Source organism: Mastigoproctus giganteus, chromosome 3 (assembly GCF_048544385.1).
Source record: "Mastigoproctus giganteus isolate SK-2022 chromosome 3, ASM4854438v1, whole genome shotgun sequence".
Taxonomy (NCBI): Eukaryota; Metazoa; Arthropoda; class Arachnida; order Uropygi; family Thelyphonidae; genus Mastigoproctus; species Mastigoproctus giganteus.
The window spans coordinates 95134280-95157566 of NC_143577.1; the positions used below are offsets into that span (position 1 = coordinate 95134280).

The 23287-nt window shown below is 40.7% G+C and overlaps 1 protein-coding gene across 3 annotated transcripts in view; it reads left to right on the forward strand.

Moving 5' to 3' along the window:
* Nucleotides 1-23287, forward strand: part of LOC150088166 (uncharacterized) — a 323234-nt gene that overhangs the window by 60048 nt on the left and 239899 nt on the right. For all 3 annotated transcript variants that reach the window (XM_090369359.1, XM_090369360.1, XM_090369361.1), the window contains exon 3: nt 20687-20795. In XM_090369359.1, the coding sequence (XP_090225485.1) occupies nt 20687-20795 (109 nt within the window). The remainder of the gene's footprint in view (nt 1-20686; nt 20796-23287) is intronic.

The following is a 23287-nucleotide window of genomic DNA, read 5'->3' on the forward strand; positions in this document are numbered from 1 at the left end:
TTCCGGGGATTTCGGTGACTAGGACCTAAAATAAAGGTTGGAGTTATCGCTGTTGATTTAAGTAAAATTGCATTTAGAAAGCGCTGCGTGAGGTTTTACGCTGAAAGAACTATTTCTAGAGAGCCTAAAAGGTCGGGCAAAATTTGATGTGAATTTGGACATGTGGGGAAATCGCTGTTCAAGAGAAAGTAATGGGAGGGAGGGTGTAGACGGGGGATGAAATAGGAAGCAGAGGGGGTCGGATAGGAAGGTGATCCCCCATTTTAAGTGGAGCATGCCCATGCCCCACGACATGGGGAGGCGAGGAGAGGGAAAAAAAATAATAAAATAAATAATAATAATAAAAAAAAACAAAATATGGGGAGTAAAGCAAATTCCCCCCTCCCCGAAAAAAAAAATGCACAAGGGAGTGCAGTTTTGGGTCGATAGTAGGCCAACCAAATCATCCTAAAGGCTTGACTTTCTGTGGTATGCTGAGGTTTTTTTTTTTTTTTTTTTTATTTGTTTGATCTTCTGCATTCTTTCTAGTCGGGTTGCCTTTGGTATATTTCTGTCATTGTTTTCCTTCTAGAAAATAGATCCTGGGCATATTGACTGAGTGCCGTGTAGTACTCTTGAGTGTCTAACAGTCTGGGTTCTTGGTTGTCTGGGATATATTGGATTGCCGTTATTAGCCGTAGTCGTAGGTCATCATACAAATCGCACTCAAACATTGTGTCTCCAGGGCTCTGGGTTGCCACAGGGACAGTCCGCATTATTTATGATGCCAAGTTGGTGAAGTTTAGCTTTAAAGGGGCCGTGCCCTGTAAGGAGGAAGGTGGTATTTCGACCAGGGTGAAACCACGCTGGCGCCTTAGGGTACAGCTTGGTGACAGTGGGGAAGAATCTTCTGGTCACCGCACCGTTTTCTGTGTTGCTCCATCTCCTCTGCCAAATCTGGACGAGGTGATCGGCGATTCTTCTCATAGTTGCGGTCATTAGTGATGTCAGTGGTAAGGTCATACATTGTAGCCGATATGTTTCTGGCAAGATAGTAGAGCAGACCACAGCGGATAGCTTCGAGATCCAGGGGCAGAACTCCTACCAGGACTTGGAGGGCAGCCGTGCTAGTCGTTCTAGTTGCTCTCGACATAGTAAGGAGGATGGGTCCTCTGAATGGTTTCGAGGATCCTTTATTCACTTCTAGTGCCGCCCTCGCGTACCAGACAGGGGAGTCATATGTGATGGCAGGGACGAAGACAGCTTTGTGGTACAGAGACAGGGTAGTACGTCTGAGTCCCCAATCCCTGCGAGTGACTCTAGCGATGAGGGCCGCGTATCTTCTTATCTTTTGTTTAATATATTCTAGGTGTGGCTTGAAATTTAATTTTCTGTCCAGGATTATTCCTCGGTATTTAATCTGTTCGCACAGCTTAACTGTTTTGTTCTCAGTCTTAATTTGTAGTGGTCTCCTTAAGTCTAGCGTACCTTTTAGCAGCACCGATTTTGTCTTGTCGGGTGCTAGTTTGAGCAATCAAGTCAAACTTAATTGCTCAAGTCAAACTTTGACTTGAGCAATTAAGTCAAACCAACCCTCAGTAAAATATTCGAAAGGCTGCTACATACCAGAATCACAAGGCATTATAATGAAGTAAATCCTAACATGACAAAGCAATATGGATTTACTCCTGGCAAATCCACTATCGAAGCAATACAGAACCTCCTCTCTAGAGCCACCCATTGTCAAAGGAAATACTTCCTCGTCATCGCAGTGGATTTCGCTGGGGCATTCGACACCCTCTGGTGGCCGAGCGTGTTGACGAGACTCAGAGCTGCCAACCTTCCATTGAATCTTTATTATTGCATGAAGGATTACCTGGCTGATAGAGCAGTGCAAGTTACCACACCATATAAATGCCTTAGTCGCCCAGTCCGCAGGGGCTGCCCCCAGGGTTCTGTCCTGGGGCCGCTCCTGTGGAACATTGTCTTAGACGAATTCCTCGCCATGGATCTGGTTGGTGTGGAGGCCCAGGCCTATGCAGATGACTTGGTCTTGACCATCGAGGCTGACAGCAGATCCTCCTTAGAAATGCAGGCAAATGATGCCCTGCAAAAGCTGCTAGATTGGACGAAGCTACGCTTGCTCAAACTAGCACCCGACAAGACAAAATCGGTGCTGCTAAAAGGTATGCTAGACTTAAGGAGACCACCACAAATTAAGATTGAGAACAAAACAGTTAAGCTGTGCGAACAGATTAAATACCTAGGAATAATCCTGGACAGAAAATTAAATTTCAAGCCACACCTAGAATATATTAAACAAAAGATAAGAAGATACGCGGCCCTCATCGCTAGAGTCACTCGCAGGGACTGGGGACTCAGACGTACTACCCTGTCTCTGTACTACAAAGCTCTCTTCATCCCTGCCATCACATATGACTCCCCTGTCTGGTATATGAGGGCGGCACTAGAAGTGAATAAACGGATCCTCGAAACCACTCAGAGGACTATCCTCCTTACTATGTCGAGAGCAACTACAACGACTAGCACGGCTGCCCTCCAAGTCCTGGTAGGAGTTCTGCCCCTGGATCTCGAAGCTATCCGCTGTGGTCTGCTCTACCATCTTGCCAGAAACATATCGGCTACAATTTATGACCTTACCACTGACATCACTAATGACCGCAACTGTGAGAAGAGAAGAATCACCGACCACCTCGTCCAGATTTGGCAGAGGAGATGGAGCAACACAGAAAAAGGTGCAGTGACCAGAAGATTCCTCCCCACTGTCACCAAGCTGTACCCTAAGGCGCCAGCGTGGTTTCACCCTGTCGAAATACCACCTTCCTCCTTACAGGGCACGGCCCGTTTAAAGCTAAACTTCACCAACTTGGCATCATAAATAACGCGGACTGTCCCTGTGGCAACCCAGAGTCCTGGAGACACTTAATGTTTGAGTGCGATTTGTATGATGACCTACGACTGCGCCTAATAACGGCAATCCACTATATCCCAGACAACCAAGAACCCAGACTGTTAGACACTCAGGAGGACTACAAGGCACTCAGTCAATATGCCCAGGATCTATTTTCTAGAAGGAAAACAATCATAGAAATATACCAAAGGCAACCCGACTAGAAAGAATGCAGGAGGTCAAACAAGTAAAAAAAAAAAAAAAAAAAAAAAAAAACTCAGCTTACAACAGAAAGTCAAGACTTTAGGATGATTTGGTTGGCCTACTGTCGACCCAAAACTGCACTCTCCTGTGCGGTTTTTTTTTTTCGGGGAGGGGGTATTTGTTCTGCTCCCCCTCCCCATATATTTTATTTATTTATTTATTTATTATTTTTTTGTTTTATTTTTTTAATTTTTTTTCCCTCTCCTCGCCTCCCCATGTCGTGGGGCATGGGCATGCCCCACTTAAAATGGGGGATCACCTTCCTATCCAACCCCTTCTTCCTATTTCATCCTCCCGTCCACACCCTCTTTCCCATTACTTTCTCTTGTACAGCGACTGCCTCATATGTCCAAATTTAAATCACATCAAATTTTGCCCGACCTTTTAGGCTCTCTAGAAATAGTTCTTTCAGCGTAAAACCCCACGCAGCGCTTTCTAAATGCAATTTTACTTAAATCAACAGCGATAATTCCAACCTTTATTTTAGGTCCTAGTCACCGAAATCCCAGGAAAGTAAGTGGCAGGACCTGCCAGAGGATAATTAGTCTCTTGGTACACCCGGCCGGCGTCCCCGTCGCTAGGTATGGTAATGCCGGGTCCCACTGGGGGCCCTGTGGCCAACAGGCCGGATGAACAATGGGCACAACAAACTACATACCACATGACCTATACATTATTTTTAAACCTCTGGTATAGACAGGGTACTGTCACTCGATACATAGAACATACGCGGAGATGGGAGAAATCCCCGGAGCCGTCAGACCCTCAACATACCTATACCTATACCCACCAATAATTGGTGATTCTACGGATGCTTGACTGACTGACTGTGGGATCGCAGTGGATGCAGCTGCTAGGATCTGTTTTGTAATATGGTCGGAAAACTTCTAGCTTGGGGGGAGACATAGACCAATAGATTGACAGTAGCCACTGGCAGAGGTGAAAGAGATTCTTGCACTGCTTCTATTAGAATGAGCCGAAGCCTGAAAAACAAGATGCATGGTATTTCAGAGAGTGCTGGGAGCCACTGCGGTACAAGTAAACACATGGGTTGTGTTAGGGTAGCTAAGAATAGAAACAGGTGCAGGTATACTTGCGTGTACACCAATGCTAGGAGTTTAGTAAATAAATTTGATAAATTTGAGGTATTGCTCAAAACATCGAAGGCAGATATTGTTGGGATATCAGAGACGTGGTGTCACACAGATATAAGGGATGCAGAACTGCAATTTGAGGAGTACAACGTCTACAGAAAGGATAGACAGGATAGGAAAGGGGGGGAGGGGTTATGCTATTAGTTAAGAAACACCTAAAAACCAAGGAAGTGAAGCCAGTCGACATCGCTGGACAGTGCAGTGTCGAGTCAGTTTGGTGTGACATAAACATTGGGAGATCAAAATTGAGAGTAGGAGTGTGCTATAGGCCTAATGACTCTGATGAGTATAATAAGGAACTGTACAGGGAAATAGAGTGGGCCAGAAAATCAGAGTGTCTTATAATGGGAGATTTTAATTTCCCAGATATTGACTGGAATTTGTGGGTTGGTCACTCACACACTAGCAGGGCTTTTGTGGATTTATTGGATGATTGTTTTCTACATCAGCATGTTCGGGAGGCAACTAGAGGGAGTAATACTCTTGATTTGATTATCAGCAGTGATTCTTCATGCATTAAGAATCTGCAGATAAATGAACCACTAGGTGGCAGTGATCACAGTGTGCTGAAGTGGGATTTACTCAAAGAGGTAACTACCATTAGGGGTAAAGGGAAGGGTTATTGCTTCCGTAAAGGCGACTACGATGGACTGAGACTGTATTTAAATTCTATACAGTGGGACCAACTGATGATGTTGCCAACAGCAAATTCAAAATGGGAAGCATTCAAAGAACTTATCTTGGAAGCTACTAGGCTTTACATACCAACTAAGAAATATTGTTCAAGGTTTAGGCCAAAATGGATGTCAGATGAACTAATGAGGCATATGGCAGAGAAGAAAAATGCATGGGATACATACAAATTAACACATGACACAGAAGCCTATGATAGATACAAGTTGATATGCAACCAAGTTACAAAGGAGGTTAGGCAGGCAAAGGCAGATTACGAGAAATCCTTGGCAAGGGATGCAAAGAAAGACAGCAAAGAGTTCTTTACTTATGTAAACTCTAGAAGGAAGGGGATGAATCAGATTGGTCCACTTGATATTGATGGGTCAAGTGTTGATGATCCTGCTCAGGTAGCTAACAAACTAAATGAATATTTTGCATCGACATTCACACATGAGGAGTTATTCAGCGAGGGGAATGCCAGAGGTGTATTCAACTCTAGCAGTAAGCTACAGAATCGTGAAATAACTGGGAGTAAAGTGGAGGAGAAACTGTTGAAGATAAACACAAGAAAGGCACCCGGGATGGATGGGATCTCTCCAGTTATATTAAAGGAGGCAGCAAAGGAAGTAAGCAAACCCTTAGCCATAATTATGAGAGCTTCCTTGGACTCAGGGGAGGTACCCATAGACTGGAAATGTGCAAATGTGACCCCAATTCACAAAGGAGGATCAAAGGCTGACACAAGTAATTATAGACCTGTGAGCTTAACTTCTGTTCCAGGAAAATTAATGGAGGCACTGGTTAAAGAAGCACTGCAGGATCATTTAGACAAGACTTCAGTTATAGCTCAGACACAGCATGGTTTTGTTAAGGGGAAGTCTTGCCTGACCAACTTGATTGGATACTATGATGCAGTCACAAAAGAACTGGATGCAGGGAATAACTTTGATATTATATACTTGGATCTTAGAAAGGCTTTTGATACTGTTGCACATGGAAGACTGCTACACAAATTGGAGCAGTGTGACGTTGGAGGCAAATTGCTGCTATGGATAAAGGGGTGGTTGAGGGGGAGAAGACAGAGAGTTGTAATCAGTGGACACTGCTCATCGTGGACTGATGTTATTAGTGGAGTCCCTCAGGGCTCAGTGTTGGGTCCATTATTGTTTTCTGTATTTATAAATGATATTGATGATGGTATATCAAGCTTAATATCCAAGTTTGCAGACGATACAATGGTTGGCAGGGTTGTCAAGGACACTATTGACACTATGCGGCTGCAACAGGATCTGGAAAGGTTGAGCAGATGGGCTGAGAGGAGGCAAATGAAGTTTAACATTGACAAATGTAAAGTACTACACATGGGAAACAGCAACCCCAGAGCAACGTATCAACTCTGTGGTACTACACTGACAGTGGTAGAGAATGAAAAGGACTTGGGGGTGGTTGTGCAGGCAGATATGAAGTTCTCGGAGCAGTGCAGACGGGCTGCAAGAGTAGCTCATGGAGTATTGTCAATGATATACAGGAATTTTTCCAGCAGGGATAAGGAGGTGATTATTCCATTGTATGAGGCGATGGTCAGGCCACACCTAGAGTACTGTATACAGGTCTGGAGGCCTCATTTCAAGAAGTATGTAGAGCTGCTGGAACGAGTACAGAGAAGGGCAACAAGATTAGTGAATGGAACAAAGGGGTGCTCTTACGAAGAAAGGCTTAAGTTTTGCAAATTACAGTGTCTGGAGACTAGGCACCAGCGAGGTGATCTGATAGAGGTGTATAAAGCCTTGAATGGTTTAAGCATGCTCAATGCTGATGGGATTCTTCCTCTAGCTCAGAAAAATCACCTGAGAGGGCATAAATTCAAATTGAGGAAAGACAGATGTAGGATAGACGTGCGGAAATTTGCCTTTAGCCAGCGGGTGGTTGGTTGGTGGAACAGACTTCCATCCCTTGTGGTGGAGGTTGATAGCCTAAATAAGTTTAAGGCTCAGCTGGACAGGTATTTTGAACGAACAGAGGGGTGAAGTGGAAGTGGGTTTTTTTTTTTTTTTTTTTTGGCTGATGCTGCATAAGCTTGCTTTCTTGCATCAAATGCCTCTACTAATGCTAATGCTAATGATTTTGTCAGTTGGATGAGATTTGATGATCTGATTGTCGAAGGATACGTGAGAGGTGTACTTTGCCCAATCTGCCTTGTAAAATTTCCATTTTGTGCTGGTTTCTGTTGGTATGCAGTGTGACGTTTCAATTTTACATATTATAGGGTAGTGGTCACTGTTCCGCGGATCATCCAGAGCTGTCCACTCCACACGATACTAGGGAAAAGTATTGAAGAGCAGATAGAGGTCTATTGAACAGACTGTTCCTGTTAGGAGGTGGAAATTTATTGGGATGATTACTCAAATCACTAGAGTTGGCTGGGGAATAAAAGGTAAGGCGCTGAACTTACTATATGAATGTGTATTTATCCCCATGGTAACGTATGGTGCACCAATTTGGTTTGAACGTGTAAGTGGAAAAGTATTTACTAGAAAGCTCAGTTCCATTCAAAGATTAATGCTCCTTAGGATGTGCATCGCATGCAGAACTGTGTCGACCCCATCTTTGCAGATTGTGACTGGAAAATTGCCTATTGATCTGCATTTATTGTATTGTACATTGGCTTGCTTCATCCGCCGTGGCATTCCCTGTTATTTTCTGAATATACAGGTGGACATTTTGGCAGATCCCAGGAAGGAAAGGACAAGAATTGGGATGATTTGGTAAAAGTCTGGCAAGAGCGTTGGAGTGTTTGTGATAAAGGGCAGATTACACAAATTTTTTCCAGATTTAAGAAATGCAGCCTCGATAAAATTCAAATGGTTTGCCCCAAACTTACAAGCTATGTTCTTATTAACTGGTCTTAGTTCGATTAATGCAAAGTGGCATGATTTAGGAATTAATGAAAAATCTAGTTGCCATTGTGGTCGAAGAGAATCATGGGAACATTATGTACAACTGTAAGGAGTACTGCGATCTACAAATTGAATTGGTATCTCGGGTTAGTAATCTCAATCTTATGGCAGAAGGCTGCGAGACAATTCTAGTTAAACAGGAGAACTTGACTTTCCAAGCCTATGCAACTGCAATATTTCTTAGGTGGAAGACTCTTCTTCATCTGGAAGCCTTGAATTTGTAATGCGGTATGGTGTATGCCGAATTACCTAGAATTGTGTGAAATCGTGGAGGCTTGAGTGTGCTATAACCACTGCAACTCCAGCTCCTTGTGATGGAATTTCTGCTCTCGGCAGCTCCTGGCGCTGCTGGCTTTCCAACAGACTGTGAACAGATGCAGATCTTTCCAATGAAGTTTGGACTTTGTCTGAAATTTAATTATATGTATATTTTATTTTTCATATCATTTGATTATTTTTCAATTTGTTCATATCAATCTTTTTTGGTCATGGCAGGTTTTTCCCTCCTTGTACGTGGGCAAACAGGAGAGGGAATATATGAGTACCTCTAAATTATGTGTAACTGACAGCGGGGTTGCCATTGGTTGTCTGGGACAGCTTTAAGTAATAAATATCAAAATATCAAATGTTAGGAGGTGGAGATTAGTGGGTGAGCCAGTATTTCATATGGTTACATTTTGTCTGTCGATAAGCATTAAAATGATTTGTCTTCGTCCGTCTGTATTGGGAGAACCGCACAATGGATGATGTCCATTGAAGTCACCCAATAAACAGAAAGGGGTGGGCAACTGCTGAATGAGATCTTCAAGTTCATAATAAGGGTACAAGGGTGACTGGGTAGCAGGTAGTTGAAGGAAGTGTTACGGTAACGCCAATTGCTATTCGCGTGGCAACAACTGTAATAGTAGTTTTTGCAACTGAATGCGTTTTCGGGTACTCTTGCGTCTATAAATATGGCTTTCCCTCCGTGAGCATTGGTGGTAGCAGGTCTGTCTTGCCGAAATAGAGTATAATTTTTTTTTATTGAGCTAGACATCTGAGGTGTTAAATATGTCTCTTGTAAACAGATTCCAGTTGGTTTATAACGCATAATTATCTCGTGGATGTCGTCGATATTGCTGCGAAAGCCTCTGCAGTTCCATTGGACGATGTTTTACATTGTTTTGATTTAAATGAAGAAGCTGTGTCTGTCTGCTTTCTGGAAGTCTGTCTCAGTCAGTCAATTTTTATTTTGTCTCTCTTTGAAAATATTGGTCTGGCATCTATTCATCTTCTGGATGAATATCCAGAATGGTTTCCGTTTCTTCTTGAGAGCAAGTCTCATTTGTGTCCATAAGGAAAGATTCAGCACGCTGCTTGTTACCGGGATCAGAGTTTTCTATTTGACTAGATATTACAGGTGTTGTGTGAGTAACAGGTGATATCATGACTGGTGTGTTACTAGATCTATTTGAAGACTGAGGTACAGAGGAGAGTCAAGTTCGAGCCCATTCAGAAAGAGAGATGCTTGGCTGGATTGATGTATCTGTTTGAACTGATATTGAATGAAATTTTTCAGCAGCCTCGGCATATGTACATATCGGTATCTGTTGCTGTAATTGTTTTCTGGTTTCGGAAAATGAAACTTTCTTTTCTATCTTGTATTTTTGGATTGTTTTTTTCTCATATTTCCACTGATTACATGTTTTAGAAAAGGCTGGATGGTTACCTTTACAATTAGGGCGAAGTGAGGACGGCTTGGGCATTTTCCTTCGATCCACAGTTAGGGCATACTGTATCACCTCGACAGGGCCCGACGTAGCCCAGTGGTCAGGAGCGAGTGTGCATAGCACGCGTTCCTTGAGTGTACCGGGGTTCAAGCCCGTGATGCTAGATACGATAAATATTTTTATTGACGATTTATTGTAAGCTCTACTGACTTGGTTATCGTGCCGGAGTATAAACAGAACTTTTTTTTTTTTTTTTTTTTTTTAGACTGGGCGTGTTCAAATTTCTGACATTTATAGCATCTTAGCGGGTTTGGGATATACGGCTTTCAGTGATGAAGGTAGGTTTATTGAGCTAAATGTCAGTATGATGCTGCGAGTTGTAATAAGTTCGCCGTCTTTCTTCATCATAATTCTCTTCGTTTGTGTGACCTTCTGATCCCGCATATCGTTGACAGTTTCCTCTTTTGAGACATTCATTAGGTCCCATTCTGAGATGACACCCTTGGAGATATTGAGGGTAGCATGTGGTGACACCTTAACGGGAATTCCGCTGAATGTCGTGAGTTTGAGCAGGTACTCTGAGTGTTTGGGGCTTGTTGTCTCAACCAATAGATCACCAGATTTGAGACGGCACACCATTTTCGGGGCATCTGCTACATTTTCCAGACATTTTTATATGAGGAATGGCGATAGATTGCCTAGGGCCTGGTTCGCTAAGGAATGCAGGATCAGGAAACTTGGATGTTCTATTAGGGAAGCATCAGTCTTCAGTCTCTTTCGGTTGGTATTGTTATCATTCGGTTGGTGCAAATCTGTTGAATTTGCTGTCCGAATCGGTGGGAAGTTTTCAAAATCCATGTTTTGCACCTTTTGGCCCTGGGGGTTTGCTTTACCACCCAGGTTTCCGGCCCCGCCACGGGGAGGCAGGAGCACTGCCACAAGGCAACCAAACGGCAGAGTTAGTAAGTTAGTACTACTAGAAAAAAAAAAAAAAAAAAAAACAGAAAGGTCGTTTTCCATTCTGGGCCTACTTGTTGTAGTGCGAAAGAGCTACTTTGATAGAGAAATCAAGAAAAACAGAACGCTAGGCACCCGGGGCCATTGTCACAGGATGGTTTAATAAAGGCTATGGGGGAACTGAACTATTTGGATCTTAGAGGACTTTTTCAAGGTGTACATTCCAAGTTTGTGATAGTTTCTTTGGATTTTAATGGCGCACCAGCCACTTGATCTATAATGCGTCAAAACCACTACAAGATAACAGTAAAAAGTTCAGAGCCCAATTACTTAGGTCACTAGGATATACGGCATGCCAGAGTAAACTACAACTACTGGGTACCTGGTCTGCCTCCACGGGGCGAAGTGTGGACAACGTCGGGTCTGGCGGCTAAATGGCCAGAAGAACAACGGTACACAACATCACACACCTCAAGATCCATATACTTTTAAATCTCTGGTCTTTACAGTGAACTGCATCACACCACTATGCAAACTACGCGGAGATGGGGGAAACCCCTGGTGCCGTTCGACCCTGAATATACTTTACACTATGTCAATATGTATAAAAATATAAATATGCAAAAAGTATAGCGATATAAATATGTATGCGGTAAACCAATGTAAAAAGATATAAAATTATATTTAAATACAAGAGGAAAGGTTTACAGTATTGATATTAAAAACCGGTAAACAGGTGACACATTATCATTGTCAGATGAAATCTTATTGAGTGTGTAAGGCTCAGTCAGATGAGTAAAAACTTTAAAATAAATAAAATATTCCTGTATACTTCATGGACATTCGGTTAAAATATGACGAATGGTTAAAAAAAGTGTCACAATCCTCACACGTAGGAGAGTCATCTGCCCTCAGCTAGAACAACTTTCTCTGTACGGTCCCTTCCCAGACTAGACTGCCAGTGTTGAATCACAGGCTTTATCTGATACAGCTTGTTTGTGACCTGCTCATGCCAAACTTGTTGCCATTGGGAGATTAATGTAGAGTGCATTAGCTGCCTGCAGTCCTTATCAGGGAATGACAGACTACTGTTGTGGGGTTGCAGTGATCTGGCAGCGACGTCAGCCAATTCATTCTTAATCGGAATATGGGCTTGGGATCCAGCAGAAAAGGATGTCAAAGGAACGCTCAAAAAGAGTGTAACGTCTGCTGGGTCTGCGCGGGTAGCACAGTGGATTGTCACTGTCCTCCCCACATCAGGTCGAAAAAGGCCTGGGTTCGAATCCCGTCGGTGACGCAGGAACTTTAATGGGCTTTTTTCACTCCGTGGCTGAGTTAGTCGGTCTCAGGCGTAGACAACAAGGTTCCTCCCGTCAGAAACTGCGTCAGTTTAATCCGGGTCAGGAATGGTTACTACATTAAGTGTCCTACAGGCTTTATCGAGGATTGGATAAAAGCCTAAAGTATACTTAATATGTCAGTATGGTAGATAGTAGAGCGAGACGGTGGTAGATGACTCTTCAAGCGGTGCAATACTACCATTTTGCTTATCGGAGGCTTGAAGTGGTGGAACCAAGGCCGTGCCAAGTCATTTTAGTACCTGAGGCAAGAATGAAAAATGCGCTCTACTGTTAATGATGGCAACATTCGCAATTATTTAAATTTTTTTTCTTTTAGCGCCCCTTTCAGCTTTTCACGCGAGGCAAGAGCCTCGGTCGCCTCAGCCTTGGCACGGCCCTGGGTGGAACCCATGTTTAGTCTCTAGAGCTAAGTTCAGGTCAACCTTCCCCCATCTCTTCCAACATGCAGTATGATTGAGATCTTTTGAGGTTATGATGATCACCATGACTGAATCCAAGCTTCCTTACATTTCAAAGGTACAGCTTTGAAACAGTGTACTAACTAACTAACTAGCGGCCGGCCGGTAGTTAGTACACTGGACCGAACCTATTGGTAACTCTTATGGAGGCTTCCGGATCAGTTGGTGTATAATCTTGCTACTTCTACTTCTACTCGGCCAGATAGTGACTGGACGGAATCTGAGTACTGTGTATGTGGGGGAGAGAGAGAGAGAGAATTATAAAGGCCGTGTTATGTCAAGGATCTGGGTATATTCTTACCATGTGTATGCCATATCCAAAAATTTCATTATTTCTACAGCATGTTCCGACCCCCCACCTTTTCTTACTATTGAATACACCATGAATTGTCAAACTAATAGAGCAAACTTATCTGAAAAAATATCTAAACCTCCCAAACACTTCCTCGTTCATTTCACAAATATACACGGTCTCAGTTCTAATCTCAATGATGTCCATTTCCACTTAGTTTGCCAAACCCCATGCACTTTTTCGGACAGAATCTGTTTTGGGTTGATTCAACCACTGCTCATCTCAGTTTCCCAAATTATTCATTCACTGTATGATTCCTTTCGCCTCAAAGGTGGTACTTGCGCATAGGTCAGTTCCAATATTCCCTGTCAGAGACTTGGTAATTTGGAATCTACTCTTTTCGATCTTCTCTGGTTTAATGTCACTCTATCTCATTCTGTCAAATTCATCTGTTGTCTCTACCGTTCTCCCAACTCCATTAATCACTTGGAACTCTTTGACTGCCTCGTTTACAACTTCACTTTCTCCAGTCCAACTTTCCTAAAAGTGAGGTAACTTTCCTTGGCGATTTTAATGTTCACAACCTCAGCTGGCTTCCGTTTTCTAGTCACACAGACCCAGCTGGTCGAGATGCTGAGGCTTTTGCAATTACTACTGACCTTGCACAGATTGTTCATTTACCTACCAAAATACTGGACGATCCCAACCACACAGCCAACACTCTTGATCTTTTTCTCACAAACAGCCCTTCTAAGTACAGCGTCGAAATGAGTTCTGATCTCCACTGGAGCCTTTATCTCATGGCTATGTCCAACCTCGTGTTGTTCGGTATTACAAGAATGCAAAATGGGATGATCTGCGAGATTTCTTTTCTTCTTTTCCTTGGTTGGATTTTTTTATTTTTTTCCTTTACTGTTTCAAAACTTCTGATGTCAACGTTTGCTCAGATCGTGTTAGTGAAATTATTCTTGTAGGAAAAGAATCCTTTATTCCATACACCACTTTAAAATCTCTTCTTTTATCTAAACCTTGGTTTTCCAATAAATATGCAAAGGCTGTTCAAGAGAAGAATGTTGCATATCATAATTGGCTTGTTTCCAACTCTTTACTTTCATTTTCTGCCTACACCAAAGCTCGCAAGAATTGTAAAGCACTTATTAATCAGTCCAAAATTCTCGTAGATTTTAAACTGGCTAGGAGTAGAAAACTTGCTTCTTGCGTAATGGTAGCCGAGCATTTTGGTCTCTTACCAAAGCTATCTGCCGAAACTTTTGCCAATCTCTGCTACCACCTCTCTCAAAACCAAATGGGTCTTTTGTCACTTCAGCCAAGGATAAAGCTGACCTGCTAGCATCCCATTTATCTTCCACCTCATGTACTAATGAACTTGGTTTAAACACCTCCCACCATTCCTAGTATGCATCATTCAATGTCTCCTGTGGTCTTCTGCCAAAAGGATGTCAAAAAGATTTTGACGAATGTTTAGGCTACGAAAGCTCCAGGTCCTGATGCTATTTCCCCACTTGGTCTGAAAATCTGTGTCCCTGAACTTACACCTGTTTTTGCCGCCTTTTTTCATTTTCTTATTCCAAAGGTGTTTTTCCCTCTGCTTAGATTGCTCATATCCAGCCCATTCCTAAAAAGGGTGACAAATCCCTCCCATCCGATTATCGTCCCATTGCAATTACTCCTACTGTTTCTAAAGTAATGGAGAAATCAATTAACCGCCAACTCTTAAACTGTCGAGAAACCTTCCGTCTGATCAACGATCGCCAGTATAAATTCCGTCAGTGTCATTCCACTGGTGATATTCTGGCTTATGTTACCCATTTATTTACAAAAGTTATATGAAACACAAGCAGTTTCTCTTGATATATCAAAGGATTTCGATCGTGTTTACCATAAAGGTCTTCTAAACAAGCTTCCATCTTATGGTTTTCCAACTGTTTTTTTGTAATTGGTTATCCAGTTTTTCTCTCTGACAGCACACAGATGATTACATTAGATGGTTCTCTGTCTTCTAACTACTCCACTAATGCTGGTTCACGAAGGTTCAGGTTTTTTCCCCCACTCTTTTCCTCTTGTATATTAATGACCTTCTTCCATTGATTGAAAATCCTATTCTCAGTTTTGCCGATGATAGCACATTGCATTCCAGTTTAAGAAGCCTCGCCTTGCTCAATAGCTTCAACTTCTTGGATATCTGCTACCAATTCCTTAAATGCAGATCTCCAGTGGGACAAAGACAACTTAGTTGATTTCAAACCTTCTAAAACTCAGCACTGTCTTATATCTCTTAAAAAAAAAGGATTCTTTTGCTCCTATGCTTATCTTTGGTGACACTCCAATTTCTAGCCAAGATGATATGTCTTTTGGGGATTAACCTGACTTCTATTCTCTCTTGGCAGAAGTACATTACAAATATAGCTTCCTCTGCATCTAAAAACATTTCTCCTTCGCTCTTGGTGTTGCTTTTCTTCCAAACAGCTGTTCACTCTGTACTAATCGCAATTTTGCCCTACCATGGAATATTGTTCCCACATCTGTGGTGGTGCCCCCCAAGAACTTCTCTCAGGCTTCTAGATTCCATTCAGAAGAGGGCAGTTAGGTTAATTAATCACTCATCTCTAACAGAGTCTCTCCACTCTCTCATTGACGTGCAATGTCTGCTGCTCATCCCTTTTCTACAGATACTTACATGGGCACCAGTGGCGTAGCTACCATGTAGGCATGCAAGGCATTTGCCTCTGGGCCTGAGCTTGTAAGGGACCGGCGTCTTTGGCTGTCTCCTCTTTTTGCAATTTTCGTTAATTAAGTAGGGGCACGAACATGTTCCTTGCTTCCGGGCCCGAAAAAGGGTAGTTACGCTTCTACTGATGAGAACTGTTCTTCTGAATTGGCTTCTATAATTCCCACCTTCTCTCTCAAAACAGTCCGAACAGATGCTGCCACCGGCCAACATCCATTTACTGTCCCACTTCAAACTCACATAACCAACTTTTCATCTTCCTCGTTTATTCATCCACTGCCATTTTCTGGAACAATCTTCCTTCATATGTATTTCCTGAAAATTACAGTCTACAGAAGTTAGTCTGATGTCAAGAAATATCTTCTTTCGTCTTCTCAACCTCCAACCCATGCACAGTACTAAGTACTATAGGTTGTAATAGCTCTCATGTTTGGCGTTTCATACAACAAAAAAAATATATATATAACAATTTTTTTTAGTTAATTATAATACCAACTAGATAAATTGGAGAATTTAACAAAAGTATTAGGGGTGAAAACTATACTCATTAGCTCAAAGTGCCAAGTTTAGTTAACCTAAGTTGGACTTCTTTGTTGTACCCTATAAATAAACACATATAATAAAATAAAATGAAATAGTAAAATTAAAATGATAGTATAGCTAATTATAGAAATATGGATACATGGAATGGAACGTTAACTAGTGCTAGCTCCACTAGCACTAGTTAACGTTCTAGTGGAGTTGCTAGCTCCACTAGCACAATATATCCCATTAATAATTAGCTGAGGCTATCTGTCTCTGTTATTCTGCCAGAAAACTGGCAGAATAACCGCTGGCCCTCTGCCAGTTCTCTGCTAAATTTAAGGTATATTAAACTAATTAAGCCAATTTGATTATATATTCACAGTAAATTCACAGTATATGAGAAAAACTGGCAAACAGAAACAGATAGCTTCAGCTAATTATTGATGGGATAATTGAGTGGAGCTAGTCCTAGTTAACGTTTCGTTCAATGTATCCATATATCTATAATTAGCTATATTATCATTTTAATTTGACTATTTCATTTTATTTTTATTTTATTTCATTTTATTTTTATTTTATTTCATTTTATTATTTTTTATTGTATGTGTTTATTTTTAGGGTTGTAGTAGTAGCAGTGGCATTTGATGCAAGAAACCAAGTGTATGAGCTTATGCAGCATCAGCCAAAAAAAAAAAAAAAAAAAAATCACACCATTCCCTCCAAATGCCTGTCCAGTTCTGCCTTAAATTTATTCAACCTATCAACTTCCACAACGACAGATGGAAGTTTGTTCCAGCAATTAACCACCCGCTGGCTAAAGGCAAATTTCCACACATCTAATCTACATCTGTCTTTTCTTAATTTGAATTTATGCCCCCTTAGGTTCGTAAACTGAACAAGTGGAAGGATCCCATCAGAATTCAACGTGCTCAACCCATTCAAGGCCTTGTATACCTCAATCAGATCACCGCGCAGGTGCCCAGTCTCCAGCCACTGCAATTTGCAGAACTTAAGCCACTCTTGGTAAGAGGATCCCTTCATTCCCCTCACCAATCTTGTTGCCCTTCTCTGTACACGCTCAAGTAAATCTACATCCTTCCTAAAATGAGGCCTCCAGACCTGTACACAGTACTCAAGGCGTGGCCTGACCATTGCCTTATACAGAGGGATAATCACCTCCTTTTCCCTGCTAGCAAAATTCTTATATATCATTGACAAAACCCCATGACCTGCCCTGGCAGTCTGTCTGCATTGCTCAGAAAACTTCATATCTGACTGCACAATCACTCCCAGGTCTTTTTCATTTTCTACCACCTTAAGTGTAGTACCACACAGTTGGTACGTTTCTCTGTTGTTACTTCTACCCATATGCAGTACTTTGCATTTGTCAAGGTTAAACTTCAGTTGTCACTTCTTAGTCCATCTGCCCAAATTATCTAGATCCTGGTGCAGTAGCACACTGCCATTACTGTCATTAACAGTAATGGCAGTAATGGGTACAACAAAGAAGTCCAACTTAGGTTAACTAAAGTTAGCACTTTGACTAATGAATATAGTTTTCATCCCTAATACTTTTGCTACATTCTCCAATTAACTAGTTGGTATTATAATTAACTAAAAAATTGTTATATACAGACATATGTAATGTACAATCATAAATTTAATGGCATTAATTTGTTCTGCCACTCTTTCTATTTCTTATATTCTTTTACATAACTTTATATATATATACACACACACACACACACACACACACACACACACACACACACACACTGTGCTGCTACTTTATTAGGTATACCTACCTAGTAGTGTGTTGAGCCTCTTTAGCCTTCAAAACAGACTGAATTTGTCTAGACATGGATTGAACAAGACGCTGAAAACGTGCAGGAATGGAGTACCATGCAGACATGAGTGTGTCACGCAGTTCCTTGAGATTCGACGGAGGTGTAGACCTGCAGCGAACAACCCTTTCCTAAAAATGTTCAATACGATTGAAGTCCGTTTACTGAGCAGACCACTGCAGCAAAGAAAAGTCATTGTCATGTTTCTAGAACCATTCCATAGTGATTCGGGCTTTGTGCACCGGCACATTATCCTGCTGGAAGTAACCATCTGACTGAGGATAAGCTGTCAACATGAACGGATGTACTTGGTCAGCAATGATGTTTAGGTACGATGTCCACTGATACCCACGTGAATCTATGGGTATCAGTGGACCCAACGTTTGCCAAGAAAACATTCCCCACACCATAACACTGCCCCCACCACCTTGCACAGTAGTTGTCAGACATGACGGGTCCATGTATTCATGTTGTTTTTCCCCAATTCTGAACCTTCCATCTACATGATGCACCAGGAACTTCAACTCGTCAGTCCAATTTTCCAATTCTCGATAGTCCAGTGCTGGTGTTGCTGTGTCCACAGGAGGCGTGCCTCTCTTGTTCTTCATTGATAACAAAGGTACGTGATGTGGCCATCGGCTGTTGTAGCCCATTCGTGACAAAGTGCGATAGTGGTCCGTTGTGACATTTTGTTCTGCGCACCAAGGTTGTATTTTGACGTGATGTGCGACATTGTGGCCTGTCTGTTTGCTTGCACAATTCTAGCCATCCTCCTCTGACTTCTCTCATCAACAAACGATTTTCTTCCACAGGAGTGCCATTGAGCGGATGTTTTTTGTTCGTTGCACCATTATCGACAGGCACCTCCATAGCCTCAACCAAACGGGTTGGGTAGGCATGCTTCAAATTTTAGCTGAATAATTCAGAAGTAACATGTTTCTCCTGAGACAGAGTGGAACTTCATGGGCTTCAGTATAAAGACTTTGTACTTGCAATGTTCTGTAAGCACCTATAGAAATCCTAAGGACAGAATGTTGAATAGGAGGAAAGCATGCTAACATGCTCTCCCTAGTAGAGTCATACCTTAAACAAGATGAGGCAAGATGAGACCTAATTAGAGTTCTATAAAAGTGAAGTAAAGTGTAGCAGTCTGCACCCCATGTTGTAGAAGAATGAACTCTGAGTATGTTCAGTTTTTTCGGCAAGTAGTTAGTTGACGCACTATGGCCATAGATGCTGATGCACTTAATCATCATTTTTGGTGATCCCACAACAGACTCCAAATATTTTTGGATCATAAATGGTGATCCAGCTTACCCACTGGCTGAGCAGACAGAGAGTGTATAACCAGAAAGTTAGGTAGGTGAGGATACTTTGCTTCTCCTTGAAATTTTTTCAGTTGGTTATTGTCATTTTCATTGGATATTTCTGTCCTTGTGCTTTATGGCTCTAAAGGTGGAAAATTATTCAAGTCCATAGTTACTCCTTTAACCCCGGGGAGAGTGAGTTTCTTCTCCCAGGTTACTGGCCCTGCCCCATAGAGGAAGGAGCAGTGCCACCAGTGGCCAAGTGGTTGTAAAAGATAGTTTGTTAGTAATTAATATATACAGTAGGCTCTCTCTCGAAATAACAGCACATTTCAGCTAATGGCACATTGAAATCAGATGCTTAGATACAGTACAGATCTCTTGCAGTGCCTATATTAAAAATTTTTAAAAATGGTTGAGCCATTCCTGAAGGTCAAGTCTGTAGTGTTCAAGAATCTGACTGTGTGTAGAAGGGGCATCCTCTTCTAAGTTGGTTGTCTAGATGCATGTTAAGGATAGTTGTTTTATTCTTTTTAAAACGAGATACTCTGATACAGGTGAATTTATACGTTCAGACATATTGCCAATCAACTTCCAACATGAGTGTAAGCCTTGTTTTGAGGCTTTCATGTAGTTCTGGGATTCGCCTTGTTCTGGAGAATTTTATTGTTTTCTGATTACGAGCTGAAAGTCACGACCCTTGTGTGGAGATATTAGTTTCCGGGCTTGGTTCATGTTATGTGATTGCATTCCATGGTATTGGTGATGTCCATGTAACACTTAGGATTGAGAAGGTTGAGTGATCTGACAAGAACCTGAATTTGTTTTTTTTTAAGTGGTGAAATTTGAAGCAAATAGGATTACTGAGAACCTGATGGGCAGATGATGTGACTGTATTGGCGTTCACCAATAAGCAATAGATGAGAATATCAGGTAAGGATGGTGCATGCTCTTGTGGGCATATGATTAGCCAATTTCATTTGTAAACAATATAGGATGTCTTCAGGTTTCTTTTAAAGGTGAATTTGAGATAGAGGAAGGTAAAGTCACTTAAAATGTATGATGCAGACTGGTGAAGATTATTGATCAGCCAATTTCTGATTTCATCAACTGGCCAAGGCAATAGGTAAACTTTTACATTAAGCAGAATAGGTTGATATTAGTGACAAGAATAGTGCTATGCTAAATATTATGGCAACTCTCAAACCTCTTTAGTTCTTACATGAGGCATGTTAGACATGAAAGTTGGCAGGGATGGCAGAGGTTCTGGACTTTTTGTTGTGGCACCAACCTGGTTTATTCAAGGCAAACAGTGTTAATAGTCTTAGAGAGTAATAGATCTTCTGCTGTTTTAAACATATTTTGAATTGACCTTAGGTGCTGTGGCCCATACTAATCTTTGTTATTACTGGTAGTAGTTTATCATCTGGTTTTAGTTTTGCTACATTCTTATCCCCCTGATACCCTATATTGATTTATTATGATAATGATCATGAAATAATCCTGTCAAACATATTTTCTTGCTTTTTACTTTTTATTTACAGAGGTGGTGCAGACTTATTCAAACCAAAAGCTAAGCCTGGTGCAGAACTGACCAAAACCATGTCCAAAGGTGAAGTTATAACAAAAACTTCCATGACCACTAGCAAAAAAGTAAGAACAGTAATTTAAGATTTACTATAATAAAGCAGCCATACCTTTTTTATTTTCAGGTTTAAAGAAAAAAAAATTAAACCAAAATTTGCTTTCAAATTTGACACCAGATTACCTAAGGGTTCACTATTTGAACTGATTTTATGTTCACCTACTCTTTTATGGGTATCCTATCTAACTATAGATAGCTAACTCATCTTTGCTTATTACTTTCTACCATTTTTTGTGATGCTTGACTTTGTCTTTGTGTAAAGTGACCAAATCATCGGGAGGATAACATTGAACACCTGGTTATAATGCAGGTGCATTTTAAGAATGTCGACAATACAAATTACATGTAGGTTTTTTTTTCTTAAATAAACATAATCATTAATATTCCAGTGTATATGTTGGGTCCCATAGACAGCACTGCAAATTTCCATCAATGATAAATATATGTTTTGATAGGCAGTATGAATGAGAGCTGTAATACTCAATATGTACTTTGTTGATATTAATATTTGTAAAATAATAAGAGGAGTTTACCTCGATATAGTACGTAGAACACTTCCATATGATACTCTCCAGAAATTACATTAGAGTAAAAAATAAATAATTGAAAACCAATTTAACACAATTAAAAAGAATCTAACAAAAATATTCAAAATGATTTTCCTTCCTGAAGCTGACAATGCTTTTCGACCGATTGTCATGATCACAGGAATGAAAATTACCGAATAGGGTTGAACCTGAAACTTAAATGGTGATTATTTGTCTTCGCGCATGCGCATAAAGGTCCACGCATCGGAGATCAAATATGGCCGCCGAACATTAACAGAATTCTCGTGTAATTTAATTTCTACGGTTTCTGCAATTAATAGTTGCATATAATTATGTTGAACATTAAGTATTTTGGCCTTGTTAAATAAAAAAAGTATGTTTTTCGTTAATGGCACGAAAGGCTAATTCTGACGCTGCTGAACGAAAAGCACGAACTGAGGCTTCGTGTTGATTTATACGAATATTCAGAAAAAATCACGTTGAACCTTGGTAAGACTAGTCGCAATCACCGCAAGGAATGTTGTATACCAGATCATTAATTTGTGTTGCGAATGCGGAAAGAACTGAGCGATTGTTCAGTATAGTGTGTAATTTCCGTATTGGCCCGGCCACAATTTTAAATTCAGTATCTTTAAAGAATCTATTAAGCTGTTTGTGCCACTGTTCAACATATGGGACAGAAATAAAGTAATTTTTTGATATTACTATTGTTAGTTGGTGTTAGTATTTTTTATCCTATCCTTAGCCTGTAACCTAATTCGGTTTATTGTGGCAAGGGGATAACCCCTATTTATAACCTGTTAGTTAATATTTGTATTTCTGATCCCAAAGCAGATTCCGTCGTTGAATATTTATAGGCATTTAGAAATTGATTAAAGATAATCAATCTTTTGTAGGTGAACGGGTGATAGCTATTATAATGTACAAGCATACCGGTGTTTGTAGGTTTTCGATAGATGCTAAATTGGATTTTATTTGAGTCCTGAGTAAGCGTGAAATTTAGAAAGGTGTTAATGACTTTGTATCCATATCCTCCCTTTCCAATGTAAATTTGAGTCTAGAATGAATATTATTAAACAAATGTAAAATGTCTTGGATAGTACTACTATCAGTAATAACTAGAACATCGTCTAAATACCTCCCATAGTATGTGATATGGGGTCGAAAAGGTGTCAAATATGTATGCTCAACCGTTGAGAGATAGATCTCTGACATTAAGCTGCTCAGGCTCAAACCTATTGGCAATCCAAAAATTTGTTTGTACACCTTGTCTCTAAAGGTGATATAGTTGGCCTCAACTAACAATTTAATCATGTCATTGTCGCCAAGTCTACAGTCTTTAAGATAATTAAATAATGTATCGTAGTTCTTAATCCCAAATTGTAGTACCTGTCTAAAGGGTTTTATAATGCTATATACATGGGTGGCTAAGGACGAAAATGCGAGTTCCTGTAGGATACAATAGGTCGAATAGGAAATTCAGTCTTGTGTAATTTTACCTGACCGTTTATTCTCACTAGATGTTACCTTGTTATATACAAATGTAAACGTTGAATACACATTTGAAATTATTTGGGATATGTTAAATAAAAACTCGATACCGATTAATTATACGAAGCTACCTATTAAGGAAATTTTTCACTTGATTAAACTGTTAGTTGAGGCCAACTATATCACCTTGCGAGACAAGATGTACAAATAAATTTTTGTATTTCCAATGGGTTTGAGCCCGAGCGGCTTAATGTTAGAGATCTATCTCTCAACAATTCAGCATATACATTTGACACCTTTTCGACCCCGGTATCACGTACCATAGGAGGTATTTAGACAATGTTCTAGTTATTACTGATAGTAGTACTATCCAAGACATTTTACATTCGTTTAATAATATTCATTCTAGACTCAAATTTCCAATGGAAAGGGAGGATATGGATACAAAGTCATTAAACTTT